At 42.7% G+C, this 24,316-nt stretch overlaps 1 protein-coding gene across 1 annotated transcript in view; it reads right to left on the reverse strand.

Annotated features, from left to right (window-relative positions):
• The window catches only part of KCNU1 (potassium calcium-activated channel subfamily U member 1), a 136,915-nt gene that overhangs the window by 57,527 nt on the left and 55,072 nt on the right, over positions 1-24,316 (reverse strand). Inside the window, exons 18-20 of the mRNA XM_065900076.1 lie at positions 22,708-22,797; positions 22,471-22,568; positions 11,358-11,472 (exon numbers count right to left, since the gene is read on the reverse strand). Of these exons, the coding sequence (XP_065756148.1) occupies positions 11,358-11,472; positions 22,471-22,568; positions 22,708-22,797 (303 nt within the window). The remainder of the gene's footprint in view (positions 1-11,357; positions 11,473-22,470; positions 22,569-22,707; positions 22,798-24,316) is intronic.

The following is a 24,316-nucleotide window of genomic DNA, read 5'->3' on the forward strand; positions in this document are numbered from 1 at the left end:
AGCTTTTCCCCACTGGCACCTTAAACACGGATGGGCTATAATAATAGCTACATTTTATGATTAGAAAGCAGGGAGGCAGCAAGCCGTCTGGATTAAAATTGGAACTGGGGTTAGAATCACAGCCTTGGGAAGAGGGGCAGAGCCTCGCCTGACCCACGGAGGCTCCAGTGGCAGAGAAAGCCCCCCAGCGAAGGCCAGTGGTGACACCCGTGCCATCTTGTCTGAAGACAGAGCTGTGTTCCCAACACAACACTGGGAGTAGAAGAAACTCCAGGTTTTAAAATGGAAAAAAAAAAAAAGCGGGGGAGGGTTATTTCTTGTCTTTACGTAAGGATTCTGCTTCGAGTTACATAAAATAACTATTCATTTAGAGCAATAAACAGAATAATAGTAAGAAAAAATATGTGACGTCTACATGTTTTAAGGAACATGACTATTGTTTAAAGAGAGACGGGCTCATAAGTAAAAAAGAATGGTGACAACTCGGCTTTCCTGGGGCTGAGGGGAACTGAGCAGGTTTCCAGGGAGCCCGGTTATTTAGTTCACTTTTTAGCACTATCTACAGCAATGTTTCAGAGCAAAATAAGGAAAATATCTGTTCCTTTTCATTTAGCAGCCACAGAGATTACAGGGGAAAAAAATAAATAAGAAATATGTAATCCCCGTGGTGTAATCCCCGTGGTGTGGAAACTCGCTTCTCGTAAATACCTCCCTCTGGCGTAACTGACTTTCCATGTGCATTTTAATTATGGTATTTCAGCAGGTTGCAAGAGAATTTCTTTCCTGCTGCTGTTGTTGTAAATTATGGTTTGGAAAAAAAAAAAAAAGTGTTATAAATCTAATTACATTTTCACTTATATTAACAAGTCAGCACAATCTTCCAGCATGTTTACCAAGCAATTCCAATATTTACAGCTGACCTAATTGGTTGTGGGGCAGAAGCAATGAACAATATTTTATTGTCCTGATAGCTGTGCATGTGCTGAAGACAGCTGCTAAGGTGTAAAGCTACCCGGTGACCCCGAAGTTTTGCCTGCCCTGTGTTTGCCTTCATCAACCAGCTGTAAAACAGTACAGAAAGCAGGAGGGAAAGAGAAAGGGCTTCTGGGGTGGGGAGCGAAGGAGTTTGTTAAAGATGTCTTCTCTGAATCCTCTTTTGGCAAGAAAGATTTTTCCAGTTATTTGGGGGCTGTTACAGACTCAAAAGTTAACTTGTTCTTGGCAAGTTTGTATAAAAAGTTATAAATAACTGCATGAAAGCCAATAATATCTTGGGTCAACATCCCTGATATCTGATACTTAAGTTGAGGCCAATCTTGGTCCTGTCCTTGAATTTCACTGTCAAAGCCCATGTAGTCTTCAGAACCCCAGCATGGGTCTAACACAGGCTGGAAATTCTTATATTCTCAGGTCCTTAGAGAACGGGCTAAAAACAAAGAACCCTCCTACCAGGCAAAGACCACATTGCTTCACGGGGAGACAGAAACTGGGTCTACCTCTCACGTTACTCACGGTGAGCTCTGCTGCAGCTTTACCACCCCTCAGATTTAAATGAAGATCACATTTATCTCTCAGGCCTCTGTCTTTCCTACTAATGCTATTGGTGTTAACACAAATGTAGAATGCCAGTACAATTTTAGCAGAGAGCTGCTTTGAGGTGAGTCTCCAGACCACGGGTTCAATTACTGTGTGGACCAATCTTGTCTTCTCGGTCATGATAATGATAATAAATGTTAATTTACTGAGTGCTTACTCTCTGCTAGGAACTTTGCCGAGAGTCTAACACTCAGTCTTCTCATCAGCCCTATTAGATTGGTACCACCTGGTTTACAGATGGAAGAGCTAAGCCCCAGAGCAGTGAGTGATTGGGTCACCATCACATAGCATGGAAGTCACCGAGCTGAGATATGACCCTGGCCTGTCCATCTCTGGAGTCCCCACTGTAGCCTTGGCACTGAGTAGCCTCCTTCTTTATCACTCTTGCCTCAACCTAAAAACTAAGACAGCACTGTGCAAAATAAACCTTGAGGTGTGGTTTTAGAGGCACCCAGGAAGCCCTTACCAAGCGTTGCCTAGCATAACACCTCCCCTTCGGAAATCTCCCACTTAGGACTCTGTCCCTTAGCTGAAGTCCTTGATCCTCATGAAAGCAGAGCTACTCCTGGAAGGATTAACATTGTCAACTTCTGTTTTCGCAAATGATGGTTCTAATAGTAGATGTTGACGGGCATGGGAAGCAGCTGGAAATTCTAAGTCCTGAGTAGAGGTGATGGTGGGCATCAAACAGAGAGCACAGAATGCAGAATGGAAAGTCTGTGGCAACTGCCTAAGTCACACTTACTTTTTCCCTAGGCAGGTCCTTAGTCCCTGAATAGAGTTTTACTTAGAAACGGTGACTAACCCTCCCATAATCTTCACCTTTGTCTTGTTGAGTTAGTTGGTCTTTTATATATGACCCTAAACAGACAAGGTCTCATCCCTGCCTTTTGGGAGATTTTAAGTGAGAAGAATGAAAACATGCAAAAACTAACTACTTAATTCGAATAAATACATACACTCAGCAAATAATCAGTTGTCCTACAGGAATTTTTACTCCTGTATTACCCGGGCTGCTTCCTCATCTCACCATCCAGCTAAATCAATGGAAATTTCTGTACCCGTGAAGTCCTAGGAGAGTGTGACTTCATTTTCCTTAAGACCTGTCCACATATTCACAAAGAGGTTTAAAAAGGGCTTTTGTCCCTCTTTCATTACAGCCTTCTAATCTAGTCAAACAGACAGGGCGAGGAAGACAAGAGTAATGAAAGGAATATGTTGAATTGTCCATGGTATTACTCTGACACTTTTATGAAGCCTAAAGCTATTTTGTCTTCTATTTTTAAGTAATGAGAATAAAATATTGTTTTTTAATATAAAGAACTCATTTATTCGATACCTATCTGATGAAGTATTCCTATACAGGCAGACCTCAGGGATATTGCCGGTTCATTTCCAAGCGACCACAATAAAATGAATATCGCAGTAAAGCAAGCCACACTAATTGTTTGGTTTCCCAGCGCATGTAAAAGTTACGTTTACACTACACTGTCGTCTATTAAGTGTGCAACAGCATTATGTCTAAAAAATGTACATCCCTTAATTAAAAAGATTTCGTTGATAAAAACATTCCAACCATCACCTGAAACTTCAGTGCTCGAGGGTCCTGCCTCGATGGTGGTGGCGGCTGACTGATGGGGGTGATGGTTGCTGAAGGCTGGGTGGCCGTGGCAGTTTCCTAAAATGAGGCAGCAGTGACGTCTGCCACATCGGCTTCCCTGTAGCACGCAAAGCTGCTTGTCGGTGTTTTACCCGCGGCAGAACTTCTTTCAAAATTGGAGTCAGTCCTCTCAAACCCTGCTGCTACTTTACCAACTAAGTTTATTTAACATTCTAGATCCTTTGTGGTCATTTCGGCCATCTTCACAGCATCTTCACCAGGAGGAGATTCCATCTCAAGAAACCACTTTCTTTGCTCATCCCTAAGAAACAACTCATCCATACAAGCTTATCGTGAGATTGCAGCCATTCAGTACCATCTTCAGGATCCACTTCTAATTCTAGTTCTCTTGCTATTTCCATCACATTTGAAGTTCCTTCCTCCACTGCAGTCTTGAATCCCTCAAAGACATCCATGAGGGCTGGAATCAACTTCTTCCAAACTCCTCTTCATATTGATATTTTAACCTCTTCTCATGAATCATGAATGTTCTTACTGGCATTAAGAATAGTGAATTCTTTCCAGGAGGCTTTCAATTTATTTTGCCCAGATCCATCACATGAATCACCATGTATGGCAGCTATAGCATTACAAAATGTATTTTCTAAATAATAAGACTTGAAAGTCAAAATGACTCCTTGATCCATGGGCTGCAGAATGGATGTTGCGTCAGCATGCATGAAGACAACATTAATCTTGTCCATCTTCATCAGAGCTCTTGGGTGACCAGGTGCATTATCCATCAGCAGAAATATTTTGAAAGAATAATTTACTAAGAAGTAGGTCTTAAGAGTGGGCTTAAAATATTCAGCAAACATGTTGTAAAGAGATGTGCTGTCATCCAGGCTTTGTTGTTTTCATTTACAGAGCACAGGCAGGACAGATACAGCATAATTTTTAAAGGTCCTAGAATTTTCAGAATGGTAAATGAGCACTGGCTTCAATATAGAGTTACCAGCTGCGTTAGCCCCTAACAAGAGAGTCAGCCTGTCCTCTGACGTTCTGAAGCCAGGCACTGACTTCTCCTCTCTGGCTATCAAAATCCTAGGGCACCTTCTTCCATTACAAGCCTGTTTCATCCACACTGAAAATCTGTTCTTTAGTGCAGTCACCTGCATGAATTATCTTAGCTAGATTTTCTGGAAACTTCCTGCAATTCTGCATCAGCACTTGCTGCTTCACCTTGAACTTTGATGTTGTGGAGATGGCCGCTTATCTTAAACCTCATGAACTAACCTCTGCTGGCTTCAAACTTCTTCTGCAGCTTCCTCACCTGTCCCAGCCTCCACAGAATGGGAGAGGGTTCTGGATTAGGCTTTAAAGGAATGTTGTGGTTGGTTTGATTTTCTATCCAGATGACTGAAACTTTCTCCACATCAGTAATAAGACTGTTTCACTTTCTTATCATTCGTGTGTTCACCGGGGCACCGCTTTTAATTTTTTTCAAGAACTTTTCCTTCGCATCCACAACTTGACTGTTTGGCACATGAGGCCTAGCTTTTGACCTGTCTCTGCTTTCGACAGGCCTTCCTCACTAAGCTAAATCGCTTCCGGGTTTTGATTTAAAGTGAGAGACGGCGACTCTTCCTGCCACTTGAACACTTAGAGGCCACTGCAGGGTTATTAACTGGCCTAATTTCAATACTGTTGTATCTCAGGGAAGAGGGAGGCCCGAGGAGAGGGAGAGAGACGGGGGAACAGCTGGTCGGTGGAGCAGTCGGAACACACGCAACATTTATCAATTAAGTTCACAGTCTTAAACGGGTGAGGTTCATGGTGCCCCCAAACAATTACAATAGCAACGTCAACGACCACTGATCACAGATCACCGTAACAAATATAATCATGAGAAGTTTGAAATATTACAAGAGTTATCAAAATGACACAGATACACAGAGTGAGCAAATGCTGTTGGAAGAACGGCACCAACAGACTTGCTTTGACGTGGGGTGGCCACAGACCTTCAATTTGTAGAAAATGCAGTATCTGCAAAGCGCAGTTAAACAAGGTACGCCTGTCTATACGGTACTTTGCTAGAGTCATGGCACACTGCTTCTCAAGAAATCTGATTTCTGCCTATAGGTACAGGACAAGAACTAGAAGGGTGGTATTTAGAGGATCTAAAAGAAAGCATCTACTAATTCTTTCCTTATTCTTTTATTCTTCTATTCCCTGGTACCCTCTTTCATCTGTCTTTGGAACTCAGGCTCGTGGTACTTAAAAATAGCACTTCTAGGGCTTCCCTGGTGGCGCAGTGGTTGAGAGTCCGCCTGCCGATGCAGGGGACACGGGCTCGTGCCCCGGTCCGGGAGGATCCCACATGCCACGGAGTGGCTGGGCCCATGAGCCATGGCCACTGAGCCTGTGTGTCCGGAGCCTGTGCTCCACAATGGGAGAGGCCACAACAGTGAGAGGCCCGCATACCACAAAAAAAAAAAAAAAAGCACTTCTAGATGTGTTTGTGTCTATCTTTATACCTACCCCCATATCTATACCTATAATTGAACATAGATACATTTGCCTTACTGTTTTCTTTGAACTGTTAATTGAGACTTGATGAAGATGCTTACTAAAACTTCATGACCGAAATACACCCCTGCTAGTGATTCCTATGTATCCAAATAACACCAATTGAAATGAGGAAGGCATCTTCAGAGGTTCTGAAATGTAACGTAGGAAACCATAGGACTGGGAACATAAGTGCTACCTGGACTCTTGGAGAAAGTAATTTGGGGAGATGAAATACTGGCTATACAGTATTAAGTAAACATGGACTTCTAGAACATGATTTGAAATCCTACATTAAGAGAATACTCAATAAGCATGTATGAAGGAAAAAAATCAAAGACTGCTTCTGATTTACTGGTTGTGGGCCATACTGTACTCAAACAGAAAAGCCTATGCTTGTCTAGAGGAAAAGTTATTTTAAAAGCTTAATATGGAAGAAAGGGGAAAAAAAAGTACCTGCTCAGATAATCTCATTTGATTAGTTTCTGCAGAAAGCTCAGATAGGATGTGGAGAGAGAAGAACCATGTATGGTGATTCGTATCCAAGCTTCTCCCCCTGGAAAGACCCTGGAAGCTGGTCCTCAGTAGGAGCTCAGGCATCACTGAGGTTAAAAGATGGTGTTTCTCTTTCCTGGATCATCTGGGGCACAGAATTCAATAAATGTGAAGAGCTGAGAACAGAAAGAGAAGAAGGGCTCAGCTTCCTTTCCTGACATCAGTCTGTGTGTGTGTGTGTGTGTGTGTGTGTGTGTGTGTGTGTGTGTGTGGTGTGTGTGTGTGTGTGTGTGTGTGTAAGGGGCATGGTACTCGAAAGTGAGAACTTGTAGGAACAGATGTCCCAGGAGCCATGCCTGGCAGAGGATGGCCTGGCAGTCCTTCTGATGGACTGTAATTTGCTCAGAAACTGAAGACTGCCTAGGGATCAGTTGGAAGACACTGGGAAAGAGCCAAGGAAGGAGCTGGAACCGCCATGGAAAGAGTGTTCTGGAGGGGAAATGGCAAGCAACAGACTTGGGTGCAACAAAGTGAGTGCTGACGCTCCATGGATGGTGGGCTGTAGACAGTGCATGAAATTTTGGAAGGTCTTAAACTTCAAGCCCTCTCCCCTTGAATGAGAAAGAAATTGGCTGCCAAAGCGTGGAAATCTATGAGCCAGGGGAATGATGGCAGAGGTGGTGGGCGGGGGCGCAGAACCACAACCAGGGAACCCTTTTTCACTTGCTCGATTTTTACTAGATAAGAATTTAATCTGTTTTATCTCACTGAATCCTCACAAATAACATTACAATTATTTTGGTTCTAATATTATCTCTGTTTTGAAGATGAGGAAACCAAAACCTAAAGGCTAAGGAAGGTGGTGACCTAGGGCTCATGCCTGCTGTGGGGCAATGCTCATGGCTGGTACTGATGGGCCACTTGCCTTTTAAAGAGCTAAGGCTGGGCTGGACATCAGGAAAGAGAGAACGAAATACTACGCATGGTCTCTGGTATCTCCAAAAGGACATGGGGGAGTATGAAGACAAAGCTGATACTATAAATACAATCTTAGTCACAGGTTTCACAGAGACAAAGTGGCAAGGGAAACTGTGTGGAAACTTATTTAGGCTTCAACAGAGTCCATAAGGGTTGAATTAGGCAGACCCAGAGGGAGGGTTTCTACCGAAGGGCTGATACTCCCAAAGAAGACAAGCCTTTCTATTAGAATTGGTTTCCTCTCCTGACCCAGATCTATCAGACACTACTTGGAAATTTCTGCCTCTCCTTGTTTCACTGATTAGCGATCTACCCACGTCCACCTGAGTTTATAAACACCCACTTTTCAAACTACTGAATGACTAGTGCGGTTGCTGTGTTACTGGCCAGTCACAACATGAATTAGTTGTATCTAAATCTTTTCTTTCTAATATCGAATCAAAACCGGTTTTCCTGAAGAAGTGGATTTTGATAGAGACAGAGGATAGTCAACAACTGTACAACAGTAAAATGGTCAGAACTTTCCTAAGCTCACCCAAAGTGGGATCGGCACAGTAAAGAAACTGGAAGTGAGGGCAAAGGGGCTCCAAGAGGGCTTGAGAGGCATTTTTATTTAGCATCACATTTTGCATAGGTGTAGCTCTAAGCTTATCACCCTGAAAAAAGTCAGAGGAAATATTCATCTTCCCCCTCTCGTATTACATGACCTCTTGATTTAAGGACGCAGAACGCTGGTGAACAGAACTAGTATTTGTCTATCTGCTCAATGAATACATAACCACCACTTATTAAACAGAGTTTTGTGTGCTAGTCTGAGACCCAAACTGCTATTTATATGACGTTGCTTGTTGTTGCTTATTCTGTGGGAAAAGAAAGATACCAGGGATGCAGTGAAATATCGGACTATAACTTTCACGTAAGTTAGGGCTGTCTGTACTGCTTCGAGTACTAAGAATAGAAGATAGTAGTTTCTGAACTTACCAGAAAACCCACTAGTGGCCTGAAGATTACATCTTTAAAAGCACCAAGCCCACTTGTCAGCAAAACTATAAATAATCGAAGGCTGGTTTTGGAGTGCGCACGTAATACTATTTTAACACATCAAAAATGGATCACAAATAGCGCCTACCACACATATTACATTTTTTCCCCAATAACACCTACTTGTCTCTATTAAGCCATCAAGTCTATTTTACCACTTGCGATTGTTACTCAGGACATGTGTTTGCTAGCTGGAATATCTTTGCCCTACAAAAAGAAAAACAACAAAACCCCCCCAAAAGCAGAAAACAAAACCCACCCTATTCTGTAGTCCCAAGTGGGAGCATTACCTGTCATATATCCCATTAACACTGGATTTCAAACAACTGAGCTGACCACTCCCTTGATGAAATATCACAGAAATTCACTCGCAAATAGCACCGATCTGTCAACATGCATACGACCATCTCATCAGCAGTCTGGCTTTGATTAGTTTTAAGCTCTGTAGCTCATGAGACTCTGTCTTGCTTTTGAATTAAGAGGTACAAGTGAATAAGCATCATCTGTAGAGATGATCTGGGTGGGAAACTATCACTGTCTTTGACCTTCTCTAGGGGCTTTAAAGCATATTCAGGGATCCCCCAGCCATAGAGAGGGCTGATGGGTCCAGGTTGCAGATGGACCAGGCCATCTGGACCAATTCTCCTTTTAGATGCCTGCTTTAGGCCATTTCCTTATTTATCATAGACAATAAAGGGATTAAAGACAATGCGGAAACATCAGTAAGTTCAATGATTTTGTTTGTATAGCCGTGTTAAAGAATGGTGGGAAACGCCAGTGAAACTCAATGGCTGAAATTGCATTTAAGGACCTTCTGTGGGTTTTGATTAGCCATGACTTGCTAATCCTCTCTTACCACAGAGAAGACAAGGGAAAGAATAAATGAAAGCATAAACATGGTTGGAGCATTTTATGTGTTATCACATATGTTATCTTTATAGTCTCAAAACGCTTTTCAGATTGGAATCATGTTTTTGCAACAACTTTGCATCAACGTAAACATAACATACATGCACATATTCACACACATACGCAATACCAACGACCAAGAACGTATTCTTGAGAAATCTGAGACGTTATTTCTCACTCCATCACGCATCCACACCTCTAGTCAGGCTACTCGGTACATGGAAGGCGCCATGTTTTCCCCACGCGTTGCCCCTGTAACATTCTCCACAGGAACTGAGATTCGCATTCTCTTACCTTTCTCCAAATCCCACTTCCTACAGGAAACATTCTGGAACAATCCACCCAGCCCCCACTGACCTCTTCCTCTCTGACCTGCCGTCAGAATCATCAATGCAGCACTGGAAGGGATGCTGCCTCATTTGGCCTCTGATTTAATTTATCTGAATTCATCTTGTTTACCCAACTAGGTTGCATGGGAGTGGAAACATGGCAGCTAAGCATAGTGCCTACTTAGCACACAGCTACTCAATACTTAGCTCTTTACCAACCATTTTAAAAAGAAAGAAAAATCTACAAATCTCAATGCTAACCCCTAGCTGTTCTGTTGTCATTAAGAGTGAGGCAAAATTCCTGAAATTCCATAGAACCTTTCCTCCCAACAGATGTTAATCCTTTCCCTCCTTTCCCACAGATTATCTCACTCAGATTTCATAAAATCCTGGAATGCAAGGCAGGGAAGGGCAGAAAATATAATTCCTAGATTTTTGTATTCCTCTTAGAAAGCACATACATGAAGCGGTGGCACCTTTGGTGGCTCAGATATTTGACGCCTGCCTCACCTGTTGGACAGGTACGGCAAAACCTCCGTTAACCAGATCCATCTATCCAGAATCCTCAGTTAAACAGAAGCATGATTCTTCATGCATTAAAAGAAAGAGGTGAATTATAGCAAAAACAGGATCAAGAATTTATTTCAAAATCCACATCCTTGGAGAGCTCTGCATCTACTACATATTTGGTCCAATCTCGTACATCTTCCTAGATACAAGAATCGATCACTGCAATAATAAGGAACATTTAATGAATGCTCACTGTCAGTGAGGAATCAAGCAAAATGCTTTAAATACCTCATCTCATTCAGTCCTTACAAAGACCTACAGAGTATTCATTACCATTATACTCATTTAAGATATCAAAACGGAGACACCTAGGGCTTCCCTGGTGGCACAGTGTTTGAGAGTCGGCCTGCCGATGCAGGGGACGCGGGTTCGTGCCCCGGTCCGGGAAGATCTCACATGCCGCGGAGCGGCTGGGCCCGTGAGCCATGGCCGCTGAGCCTGCGCGTCCGGAGCCTGTGCTCAACAACGGGAGAGGCCACAACAGTGAGAGGCCCCGCGTACCGCAAAAAAAAAACCAAAAAAACAAAAAAACTGAGACACCTAGAAGTAAAGCAAGCTGCCCAAGATGGCACAGCTTAGGGAGGGCCAGCGCTTGCATGGAACATTGTGTCATGCCAGAGAAGACGATACAATACTTACCCATAGCCGATCACAATTCTCAATCATGAAGGATTTTCCTGGTATTTTATAGCTACTAAATTGAAATGCTGCCAACACATGACAGAGTTATTCACAATAAAATTTGGGGTGACAGAAGTTTTAGATCAACCCTCTATTTAAAAATTATTCAATAAATAGATCACACTCTTCACCTCCAACCCCACATTCTGCTTAATCGGGGTTATCTTGGAGTAGAGAGATGCAGGATAAAGAGAGTAGGGGAGGAGGAATTTGTTGGCCCTATTCTGCAGATTTAAAAACCGAAAGCAATCTCATCAACAATTTGTTGGAAATAAGGCATGGATTAATAATAGAAAAAACCCTCACCCATATTTCCTGAGGGCCTGGAGGGTGATCTGAAAGAAAACTGGGTGCATAACCTCTGGCTGTCATAAGTATAAATTATTTCAGCAATGTTGTGGGAGGTATATTTGCTTGGTTCGGTCATATTGGGAGAAGTTGGGATGAATTCATGTTGGTGAGGAACAACTGCATTAGTCAGTATAGGAGCTGATAAAGCAAATATTCCTGTTTAAGTCAAATTTTTATTGCCCAGTGATTCTTAGAAAAAAAAAAAAACATAGAGGACCAGGGTTCTCTGCATCTCTTACCTGGTGGTCAAGCTCAAGTTGCCAGCCATGCTCATATATGTCGCTGGGCAGGAGTCCTGTGTTTTTGGACCAGAGTGTTCCCTTCCGTTGTTTCTCATCACCGTGACTGTTGTCCCTGCAATGTCACAGCCATCTTGGTGAGCTGGCATAATACCCGTTCATAAGGGATTTCTGGACTGTTCCTATTGGCTGAGAGAGCTCTAGCCCCTTGACTAGGGAGAGGCTGAGAATCCTCAGCTAGAGACTAGTTCTAAGAGGATGGTTTGTAGAAAACTCTTTAATTTCCTTCTACAGAGTTAAGAGAGTGGGTGAAAATGATTGTGAGGACGTTAATACCATATGGTATGCTTAAAAGAAGTACCTACTGAGTACTTTCTTATCCATTCTGCATCTTTCTCATCCATCATTCTTCCCATCTCATCCAGAAGTATAGCATTTGGGGAGCCTTTCGGCTGCCAGCAGAGTCTACAGCCGCTACAGGACACTAAGGAAAGATCACTATACAAGGCCCCTACTCGCTTCTGCAGACACCGGTCAGCCTGCAATTCATTCTCCTTGGATACTGCTTCTTTCTACGTCATTTTTCCTTCAAGGCTTCCTTTATTATTTATTTTAACCTTTGAAGAATCTTGATCTTACCTGGGATATGTCTCAAAACACTTGTGAATTTCCACATCTGGAAATAACACAAAAGCAGATAATCTTCTCATCTGCAAAACAGGGAGAAGACTGGGACCTCAAAGGGTGATGGTCGAGGATAAAATGCAAGAATGTGGAGCAACATTAAATGAGCAACACGAAGCTGCTCTGAGATGGAAACAAACTGACACCTGAGCCTCCTGCGCCCACATGTTGATACTCCATCACGCCATTTTTATTCCAGAACAGATGTTTAACCTAGGAATCCTTTAAACGCACTTGGCTAGGAAGCCATCCTTGCTCAGTAAGAATTGGCACTCGGTACTGTGATGAAAAGTAACATTCTAAAGGATGCTTTGGAAGTCAAATGCTTTTCTTTCACTATTCAAAAACCCTGCATGATCTGCTTGCCTGAACCTGACTGCCAGGGGATCAGAGATGGGAAGACTGCCTGGGAAGAAGTTATCAAGGAGACGGACGGAGCCAAAGAGGAGGCATCACTGCCACTCCTCTTCCTTGCCCACCTGAGTGGAGAAAAGAGACAGGACCTTTCCTCCCGCGTGAATTTAAGAATCTCTCTGTACTTAGACTACTCGGAATGGGGAGTTCCTCTGGAACAAGCCTTTGAACCCACACTGAACCAGGTTTTGGACAATGGCAGACGTAAAGAGCCACAAAAACCTCTTGGTATCCCTCTTCTTTTGATGTAACTCTTTCTAAGCCATTTTAATCTGCAGAAAATCAACTGAGTCAAAACATACTTTTGGAAGAAGAGGGACATCCTCTGCATATGTGATTTGTCGGTTTAAATCAGCAGTAATGGCATCATACAGGTGTACCGAGAGGCAAGTATGGAAGAAGATTGCTCCCTGTCTGTAATCCTCAGAAGCCTTCACTTACATATGGAATTTTGATGGGGTTTTCAGCTTGATTGATGTTTCCTTATTCTGTGGTTACCTTTTGCCCTGGGGGGAATGGCTTGGGAAGGGAACTTCTGAAGAAAAATCTAAGGGAGGAGTAGCGTGTTACCAACTGTCAGTCTTTAAAAGCTAGTCGGCTTAGTACTCGTGATAGAAACTGAGCTGCGGAATGTAAAACGCAACATGCCTAAACTGGCTTGGGAACAATGGAACTTTCGGGAAGTCTCTGTCTTCTCAGAACCTCACTCTCCAGCCAACATTTGCCAGGTATTAAAAAAAGGTGGGAGGGGACAGGCGGGTGAGGTGAGCGCTAGGTATGAACCGTGAGAAATTTTTGCTCAATAAAGCTCTGAATCTTCCCTTGTGTCCTTCTTCTTAATAAAATCTCTCCTGAAAACACATGAATGATTTGCATAATGTTGGACGCTTTCATGATTATGGAAGTACGTCCATGGATATGGGGGCTGGAAGGCGCACTCTTGTGAGGATGGGTGGGGGCTCCGGCTGTGTGCGCTGCCTGCCCGAAGGGAAAAGAACTGGTCCACGTGGTCTCTGCTTCCTTCAACTCTAAGTTCTATAATCCTAACGAATTTCACAAAAAAGTCTGAAAAGTGTCCTCTCTACCAGGTTGCAGAGAGGGCTGTTAAGAACGTGCAACAATCACGGACTGCCCTTTCTCCCAGTTTCTTTACTGCCCTTTCTCCCAGTTTCTTTGCTGCTTCAAACATCTGGGAGAAAAACCAAAGAATAAAATAAAACTAGGAAGTAAAGTCCCTGTCTCTCAAGGCAGTAGATAAGCAACTGAAGTTTCTCTGATTTCACTCTTAAGAGCACTTGATCATTTGATTTACTTATATTTTAATCTATTTAGCTACAGCTGACAGTGTCCAAGTAATTACGTTTTCAGATTTTAGGCAAGGGAAAAATGAAATGGATTTCTGCCTAACGCCCTAACCAGACTGTTAATGGCTTGCCATGGCTTACTATGACTTCTTCTCCATGGATATTCTAAAGAGGGCTTCCGAATAAAGCCTTAGACATCAAAAAAGACATGGCATCTAAGACCTGTGGGTGACTGAAAAAAAATAAATAAGTCCTATGCACGGCCAGCATTTGATTATCTTTCTCTTTTCTTCAAGAAGTGATTTCCTTGACAGCTATAGGCAACCATTTTCCTTTCCTGGCACACGTGACAGGATTGCATATTAAGACATGCCTCGTATATGATTTCCACATGGAGAGCACTAATTCTACTCCTCTCGATCTCCCTCAGGAAATATGATCATAGCCCAAATGAGTGAAAACAATTCCTGCCTTATTTGGCTGATCCTGAATCTGCTCCAGTTTACTAAATAGCTAACCTGTTGCAAAATGTAGTATCCACCAGTCATTGTGACACACCTAAGAAGTGATACCACGTATTCTGGATAAGAAACACTGCTCTCAGGAGCTGAAGCAGCAGCAGGACAAGAGATCAAGCCAATGCTTTCGTCTTGTGAAAGTGGGGATAACATTCATCCATCTATTTATTTTTTTATTTATATATCTGTTCATGATCAGAACTTCAAGAAAATTCTTAGAGCCATGAAAGATGGCATGGATTGGCCTGAAGAGAGGCTAGATGCGGGGAAACCTGCCAGGACGCTATTTTAATCATTGGGATGAGAAATAAAGAGGGCCACGGCCAAAGTGGAGATGGACACCAAGGACTCGAGAAAATGAAGCCCCACAGCCAACGGTGGGACTGACTACAAGAACAATGGCAACTGTCGTGAATACAGGAGTGCAAGATACTGGTGGATGGTCTTTGTGGACTATTACCGGGTTGTTTTCCTTTGTGCTGGAATTGGGTGGACATGTGGTCCCTGGCCCTGCTTTAGAGAAGAAGAGGCATTTAGGAACACCTCTGCTCTCTCTCCTACCTATAGCCATTGGTGCAGGAGGAGAGCCAAGCTAGAGAGATGAGCTGGTAGATTCGCTGCGGCGGTTAGAGCTCAACCTTCCAGGTTTGGAATGCTCATCCCTAGGGAACACTGGCTGGGCTGACTCCCTTCTTAAAGAGGTCACTTAGTCTGAGATGTTGATAAAAAAAATGACCCAAGTCAAAACCTAAAGAAAACTATGAAGTAGAGTAAATTCAAGTTTAGACCTCCTATTCAAACTATTTCTTATCATTTCTGCCCATCCCCGACCCCTTTTCACGCCCTCTTTCCAATTTCCTCTTCCTAATTCCCCTCTCATTTACACGTGACTCCATCACAAACATTAACATTTTAAGGAGGAACCTAAAGCCTTTCTCAGGGGGTGAGGATTAGGGGAATTTGGACACAGCTTTCCTAAGGCCACTCTCCCGCTGCCCACTCTCCACACCATCACGTACAGAGACCGGTGTGTGCTTCTCCCTGCACTGGTTGAGGACCACTGCTCTAAAATCTCAGGCGTTAGAGAATTCAGTGCTGAAATGGCAGGCAGCGAGCTGTTTAGTTGGAGCTGGGAAAGTTTCTGCCCAGTAACTTATCTAATCACATATGATTCCCCCTGCTCTTAAGGCTGGCCCTACCATGCATGGTCTTCATGCTCTGGATCCAAAACACATTGGGAATGGGTTCAAATAAGTAAAATCTACCAGGACTTCTCCGCCAATTCTTATTTCAACTGAATTTCACTGATGAGAAAAATAACGAGATTCTTTTTTGAGTCTGTGTTCCCACGGGTTCTATGATAATTACCGTATATGTAGTACTTACTATTTGCCAGGAACTGTTCTTAATGCTTTCTATATGAATAGACTCAACCTGTATACTCTTTATGTACTAATAGTCTCATTTAACCCCCTGAGATATGTAATATTATCACCAACATTTTACAGAAATCTGAAACACTCTGAGAGCTTAAATAGTTTGCCTAAGATCACACAGCTAAGAAGTAAGTGAGCAATGCAGAATCCAACGTTTTGAACCACTGCACCCTGCTGCCTCTCTAAAATGTTAGATTATGAACTTAAGGGGAGAACCTCTGGTATGGTTCTATTCAGAAAAAAAAAAAATGGAAGTGACCAAAGAAGAGGGATTATAAATCATAGAACATCAGAACTGAAAAGAGCCATAGCGGTGATGAGGACTGCTGAATTTCAGAAGGATGACACTGAGATCCCAGAAGGTGATGTGTCTTCCCTAAACCGCATCCAATCAGTGGCACTGCCGCCGTCAGAATTCAAGTCTTCTGACTTCTCATTGAGAACAGGAGGTGGAAGAAGTTGGTGGGGCTGAGCAAGCTTAATTAACTCGACGAAGAGATAATTCTTTAAAGGGAGTGGACCGGGGATACATTTCATCTGACTCTGAAATGTAAAATATTCAACCTGAAATCTGAACTCACTCTAAGTCAGTAAATTTTCTATTCTGTCATCTATTGGTAAGTTCCTTAGTCCTTTTGGAAAGTTAATTCTCTGGGAGAATTTCCAAGACATTATCGTGACTTTTAAATCTATAAGGCCAAGTAGTCCCCTTCTACGACGATGTCCTCTTTGGCACATTTTTGGCTAGAACTAACTCTCCAGGTTCAAATTCACACGCAAGTCCACTCCCCTGGCTACCAGACCCTGAGTGTTTCATGGTACTCTGCTGCCATCGTCTGGCAGAGTGAAGTAAGAACAGCTGGCTCACTCATGGCCTGCTATTTAAGAATCTTGGTACCAGATTAATTAGAGTTCTCCTGGATGTAGTAGAAGCTGTGATGGAGGATCAGTATGGAGCAAGAAGAAAAAAAAATGATTCTATTATGAGAAGAATGAAAGGTTCCGGGGAAGATCAAATGCCAGATTATAAATTGAAAGTCTTACTGATTCCCTAGATACTATAAATTACCTGTTATAGAAGTGGGTGAAATTTGGCGTATCTACAAATATGAATGCAGAGCTCTTTTCTTTAAACAAAAATCTTTCCATCTTTATACTACACCAACTAACTTCCTGCTTTAAAATATTTATAACAAGAACACACTTAAAAGTCAGCTAAGTGATTATTCAATTTATAAAAGTTTTTGTTTTGCAAAATGACTGACAGCAGTGCATGCATATGAGTGTATAACTTATGTGCAAAAGTTTGATTTGTACACTGTGTTTACAGGGATATGTCTACTGCATGAAACAATGCTGAGTTTTTATATGGGATAAAGATGTGTAATGAGACGATACTCTTAATGTATTATTTTTTTCTTTCTTATTCACATCTCTTTAATGGGACATTTCTCCATTTAGTCAGCCTCACCCATTGCCTCAAGAATGATTCATATTGGGCCTCCCTGGTGACGCAGTGGTTGCGAATCCGTCTGCCAAGGCAGGGGACACAGGTTTGAGCCCTGGTCCGGGAAGATTCCACAGGCCGCAGAGCAACTAAGCCCGTGCGCCACAACTACTGAGCCCGCAAGCCACAACTACTGAGCCCGCATGCCTAGAGCCCGTGCTCCGCAACAAGAGAAGCCACCGCAATGAGAAGCCCGCACATCGCCATGAAGAGTAGCCCCCGCTCACCGCAACTAGAGAAAGCCCACACGCAGCAACAAAGACCCAACACAGCCAAAAATAAATAAATTACAGAAAAAGAATGATTCATATTGTTATGGAATGCAAGAGTCAATGTTTAACTTCTGAATCCCAAATAGGCTCTTGAAGCCCATTTAATTAACAGTATTCTTCAGAGTCAAGCGTTCCGTTGCAAGCCCTCTAGGTAATAGGATTTCAGCAAATGGCATAGGAATAGTTTCTTTCTATGCCTAAAACTGTCTTAGATTTTCACAAAAAAATTTAAAGAGTCAGAGAAAATAGATATGGTTAAGATAGAGCCTTTAGTTCGGAATGTGGGATGGAAGCATGAAAAGTTCCATGGGCCTGCTCGTCCATGAAACAACAGTAACTAGTGAAAACTGAAACACACACACATACAAGCCCAATTAAAATCTCTAGAAATTGTCCTACAGGCATGTAGCAAATGTGGACAATTTATTCAAAAATTATACCAAACCTTAGGAAGAGCCACAGGCACTTGAGCCACAAACGGCTTCCTTTCCTCCAACCCCAACTAAGTGTGACAGAAGCTCCATTCTGGGTACGTGTGCCGGGAAACACAGAGCTACCCTTCCCTCCAGCTTCCAGGCGAGGGCTACGGTGTGTCTCGGGGAGAGGCAGGGCACTGGCATTTCTCATTCTCCCAGCCCCATGGTGCAGAGGCTAAGTTCCAGGTGAGTACAACCAAGAGGATGGAGGCTCCCTTCCTCCACGCAGCCCTCACTCATGGGGCAGAGGCCCTGCCCCAGCATCACAGGGTGAAAACCATGGATCACTGAATAGACTCATCCCAGCTCGCGCCCAAGGCCGAGGTTTTACAGTCGGAGAGGCAAACCAAGTCCAGAAGCTAGCGCCACTGCCCAGAGACCTGCTCAAAAAGCAGATATGTCAATTCCAGAGAGGTAGATGACCGTTTGTACCCCACAGCTCCTGGGCAGTGGCTCAGAGGTTCTGCCCAGAGGGAGAGGCAGGCCACTACCATAGAGAGCTCTGATGTTCTTCCCAAGGGAGTTGGCTTGACTTGGAGTAGAGTGTGGAGAAGCTCAAGCCCAAGGATGTTCTTGAAAACAATGGTGATTTTGGTGGCAAATCATTAAGTGGATGCTGGTAGCTCCATGAGAACAACAAGGTAAACCATGGGCGAGGATTTACCATAGTGAACCAGGAAAGAGACAGCTAATAAGTGCTCTCTCAGGGTCAGAACAAACCTCAGACTAGCCTCAGAAACTACTCCTGCAAAGGGGCTCAAATTTAATTGGATAATATTGTAAAGCAATATCTGCCTCAGGGTATTGTCAAAAATAACAGAGTCTCTGGCAGCCAATGAGCGCAGCCTAAGAGCTGGGTGTGATACCAACAGGCAGAGAGCTTAACAGAGAGTCAGGAAAGGAGACAATTAAGCAGAGCCCAGTTAAAACCACTGTCATCCCAGGGTGACTATGTGCATCCCAAGGCTATACTCTCTGATGGGCAACACCAGAGGCTTCACACTGCAGGGGAAATAGAGTTCAGTGAAATAGTCCAGCCAAGCCACTAACCCACTAATCCAACAAGGAACGACAATACCACCCCTGGTGTCCAGAGGTGCTACAACGAAAAGTTTGTGCTTCAAATTATTTGAAGAAAATGAAAAGCCAAACCACAGGATGGGAGGAAATATTTGCAAATCACATATCTGATAAGGGACATGTATCTAGGATATTTAAACACCTAACGCAACTTAATAATAGAGAGACAATAGCCCAACTTAAAAATGGGCAGAGGATTTGAATAGACAAATGGCTAATAAGATCCTTATTAAAAGATGCTCAACATCTGTAGCCATTAGGGAAATTAAGTTAAAAATCACAATAAGATGCCACTTTACACTCATTAGAACAGCTATTATTTTTTTTAAAAAAAGGAAAATAATAAGTGTTGGTTAGCAGGTGGAGAAATGGGAACCCTTGTTCTTGTGCGCTGCTGGTAGGAATGTAAAACGATGCAGCTGCTATGTAAAACAGTATGGTGGCTCCTCAAAAAATTAGACATAGACTTAATATTTGATATAGCAATTCTACTTCTAGATGTATACACAAAAATTAAAAGAGGAACTCAAACAGATATCTCTGTGCCAATATTCATAGCAACATTATCCACAATACCCAAAAGTTGGAGACAATCCAAGTGTCCACTGACAGATGAATGAGTAAACAAAATGAAGTGTATCCACACAATGGAACATTATTCACCCATGGAAAGAAGTGAGGTACTGATACACGCTACAACATGGCTATGTGAAAGGAGCCAGATACAAAAGGCCACGTACTGAATCACCCCCTCTTTATGACGTGGCCGGAAGAGGCAAATCTGTAGAGGCAGAAAGTAGGCTAGTGGTTGCCAGGGGTGCAGGAAGAGGAGGACGGGGGATGACTGCTGCTGGGTATGGAAATGTCCTAAGATCGATTGTGGTGATGGTTGCGTAAATCTGCTGATATACTAAAACCCACTGACTTGCTGGACCCTTTAAAAGGATTTGGTATTTACTTCATAGTATTTGAAGTATATCTCGATAAAGCTATCACCCAAAAATGACAGAGCCGGACCCCTGAGAAAACACTTAGTCCCTCCCAACCAACACACACACCTGGTGTCTCAGGAAGGTGAGAGGTGGTGAGACAAGGAACACAGGATAATTTTATGGTGTGTAAGGGGAGAAAATCCATAGGAAAACCCTCTTCATATGGATCCTGGCGGGCGCACTTAGAGGAGTATTTAGTAACAGTGCAAGACGACTAGAGAAGAGCAGATGGCGGCATGTGTGTGTTTAAGCAGAAGATGGCCTGAGGGCACCACTTCGGTTCCCACATCCTGACATGCACACCTACGAACGTGGGGAGACTGACAAATCCCACAGAGCAGAGAGACCAAAATAACATATGGAATAAAAAGACTAGGAGTAAAGGAAAAGGGGACTTTGTAGACCTCAAGACCAGAGGCTAAAAACTACAATGAGGTGCCACCTCACACCGGTCAGAATGGCCATCATCAAAAAGTCTACAAATAATAAATGCTGGAGAGGGTGTGGAGAAAAGGGAACCCTCTTGCACTGCTGGTGGGAATGTAAATTGGTGTAGCAACTATGCAGACCAGTATGGAAACATAGTTACCATAGGATCCAGCAATCCCAATCCTGGGCATGTATCCAGAGAAAACCATAATTCAGACAGATACCTGCACCCCAATGTTCACTGCAGCATTATTTACAATAGCCAAGACATGGAAGCAATGTAAATGTCTATTGACAGATGACTGGGTCAAGAAGATGTGGTACATATATACAGTGGAATATTACTCAGCCATAAAAAACCCCAAAATAATGCCATTTGTAGCAACATGGATGGACCTAGAGATTGTGGTACTAAGTGAAGTAAGTCAGACAGAGAAAGACAAATATCTTATGATATCACTTATATGTGGAATCTAAAGAAATGATACAAATGAACTTATTTACAAAACAGAAACAGACTCAGAGACATAGAAAACAAACTTATGGTTACCAAAGGGGAAAGGTAGGGGGGAGAGACAAATTAGGAATTTGGGAGTAACATATACACACAACTATATATAAAATTGATAAACGAGGACCTACTATATAGCACAGGGAACTATACTCAATATTCTGTAATAATCTATATGGGAAAATAATCTGAAAAAAAATATGTACGTGTATGTACACATATATATATATAACTAAATCACTCTGCCGTACACCTGAACCTAACACAACATTGTAAATCAACTATACTTCAACAAAAAATAAATTTTTTTAAAAAAGAAAATCCTATCTGAAAAAAAAAAAGACCAGAGGCAATGGCAGGGACGATGGATTTCAGTAACAAACGACAGTAGGTGACCTAAATCCAGGAGGAACAGAGTCACTGGTTGCCAATGCAGAGGTCACAGAAGTTGACACTTACAGACCTCAGGAACCAGTAAGGAGGACTCTCATGAAAGGATGCTTGGCTGTCCACTACGAGAATACCATGCGGTTAGGCAAGTTTTCTCCTGCATTTAGATAGAATACTAATGGGGAGAAGAGAGGAGAAGAACCTTAGAGAGAAGGAGAGCCCTGATAGGAAACTCAAATTCTGAATTAAGTTTAAATGCTGAAACACTGGGATTTTACCCAAACAATCTTAACATACCTGGAAGAGACTAAGTTTCAAACCAGAAGCGATTAAGTTATCATGAATGCTCGAAATAACTTTTCTCTTCCTGCTTTAAGTGGTAAGGGTCGTTGGTGAGCTAGCGAGTTCAGCTTGAGCAAAGGGGGAAAGTTTCACTTCTTCATCACTATGCCAGAATGAGCAAATTTTAAGCTCCCTACAATCCATTAAGGAACAGAGTACTCAAGGAACGGTTTTGTTCGCAACACTAGAAGAAATGATAATTATGCTGGTGATAGAGGTGTTAGCTAATGCTACAATGGCAATCGTATTGCAATATAAATGTATCAAATCATGTTGTACACCTTAAACTCATACAATGTTGTATGTCAAAGACATCCCAATAAAATTTAAAAAAATAGAAATGGTCATGAGGGGGTATCCTTATACCCAACGAAGCAGTCAGATACAGGCTGAACTTTTAGACTGAAGGTGGGAAGACCTGCGTGACGTAGAGAAAAAGCAAGAGGCTAATCATCAACATGTCTGGGATTGACTTGGAAGGTGCCTCCAGCTGGCTATGTGACTTTGGACAAAATTACTGAACCTCTTTCGGAGCTCATCTGCATGGCCCGTGAAGGGACTGAACTAGAGAACCAGTAAGGTTTCTTCCAGCTCTAAAAGACTGATTCTCAGGTCTTGGATGCCCAGTGGGGAAGTATCTGCCACTTCTTGGCCAGGTTCAAGTGGACATTGTCTTTTAAGAGATAGAGTCCCTCCCCTTTCCTCGGCCACGCCCCCAGAAGCCGGGCTGAGGACAGCCAGACAGAAAGCGCAGTTACCTGTCTTGTGTCGAGGATTCCTGCTTTTGCAGCTACATTTTCCAATTAGCTCAGGAGTATACACGTCACTGTGACAGACGGCACAGTAAAAGAAGGCTCTGGACAATGAAAGCAAATCAAGAATGACTTATGTGAGGCTTCACACTAAAGAAACAGGGGGCTGACTCAGTCTGCCTGCCATTAAGTTGCATTCGCTTTAGGACTTTCTCCCCGTTAAAGTAATAAAAAAAAATGTACCTTTTGACATCCTTTGCAGATTCAGCAATGAAGAACCCCAGTGTGTTCTTACGGAGCTTAACTTGAGCAGGTGGATTTAGTATCAGCCCACTGGAAACAGAAAATAATAATACAGTAATTTTCCCCTCCAATTTCTGGGGCAGTATCTGTTTTTACCAAAGGATTCTCTAAGTTGCAGGTTAACAGGACTCAATCCCTTTTTACTGCCAAAATTTACAGTAGAAAATGTGAATCTGACTGCATTTAATTCATCGACTGCTGCTGAAATCTACTGAGGGGGGTCAGGTCATAGCCCAATTGCTGGGCTACACACACTCCCTGGATTGTGTCCTGCATCAGAAATGGTCCAACCAATTCAGATGCAGGAAGCCTTGCTAATTGAAGCTACCCAAGGCCAAACAGGCCAAGGCCACACGGTTGCTGGTCTTACGGTCATCCTAGTGGTGCACATCCTTAGGCTATTTGTCCTTTAAAATTAAATTCATCTAATTAACTAGCTGGATTCAAAAGTTCCTTTTATTTGCCTATACAATTTTTGAACTTGTTTATCTCTGACTTCACTTTTGTGTATCTTGATTGCAAGATTTTTGAGAGCAGGAACCACGTGAATTGTTTCTATTTCTACACTACTTGAATATTTTGATTGTCTATTTTATTATGGTTTTGTGTGTTTGAAAACGCTGCCTTATAAACTTCATCCATGATATGTTTTGATAGGGTGCTGAGTTCCTCACATTTCTCCCTGCTGGTCAGGATCTCCCACTTTCATTTCCTTTCATTCAGACCTCCAGCATGGTGAGGTCTTACGACCCTACACCTCCCCTCTCTTCATTTGTGCGTGGTCAAAGTACTCCTTTCCTCCTTTAAAACACACCCCTCCTTTCATATGCACACTGGAAAGAGGTCAAGTCTTCCTTTGGGCAAAGCTTAGTCTGTTGTTAGGATATTCCAAAGTAAGGTGTCAGAGCCTTACAAAAACAAAAAGCTTGTGCAACAAGAGATCTTCAGCTCTATGCCAAGAGCAAAAGATGCTGAAGAGCTGAGTTCAAGCAGATGATTGCATGAGACATCGTGTGTCACTTTCTGAGTACTGACTGACTGACACTAACATGTCATTGGAATCACTGCTTTTGACTTTGAAAAGGAAAGGACAGATTTGTGCCTCCCCCGCCCCAGTATCACCGGTTGATATTCACTACCTAACAAGCATATGTTTAAGTTGTATCTTCATACCTTCTTTTTTAAAGGCAGGGTCCTCTGAACTCACGTTAAATGCTTAGTTATGAAGATACTGCCAGAATAATCGCTCTGGCTGCATTTGAAAGAAGAGGTGAACATCTTTCAAAGAAGTTACTGCTTGATCCTCCCCCCGCCCCCTTCATGAATCACGGCCAGCTGCTGTTAGCAAACACAGGCCACTGGAACTAACTCAGAACATTCTCTGACTGGGGTCAGATCCAGCTTCACCTCTTACCGGGTGACAAATTATTCCCTAAGAGAGATCCTGAGGATTATCCAGAGCTTTTGCACATCTTAGAGTCTAGTCGAGTGCATCAATTAGAAGAAAAAATAAAAGGTGAGAAAAAATAGGTTTTCCCCTAGTTTTTCA

Source organism: Phocoena phocoena, chromosome 21 (genome assembly GCF_963924675.1).
Source record: "Phocoena phocoena chromosome 21, mPhoPho1.1, whole genome shotgun sequence".
NCBI classification, from domain to species: domain Eukaryota; kingdom Metazoa; phylum Chordata; class Mammalia; order Artiodactyla; family Phocoenidae; genus Phocoena; species Phocoena phocoena.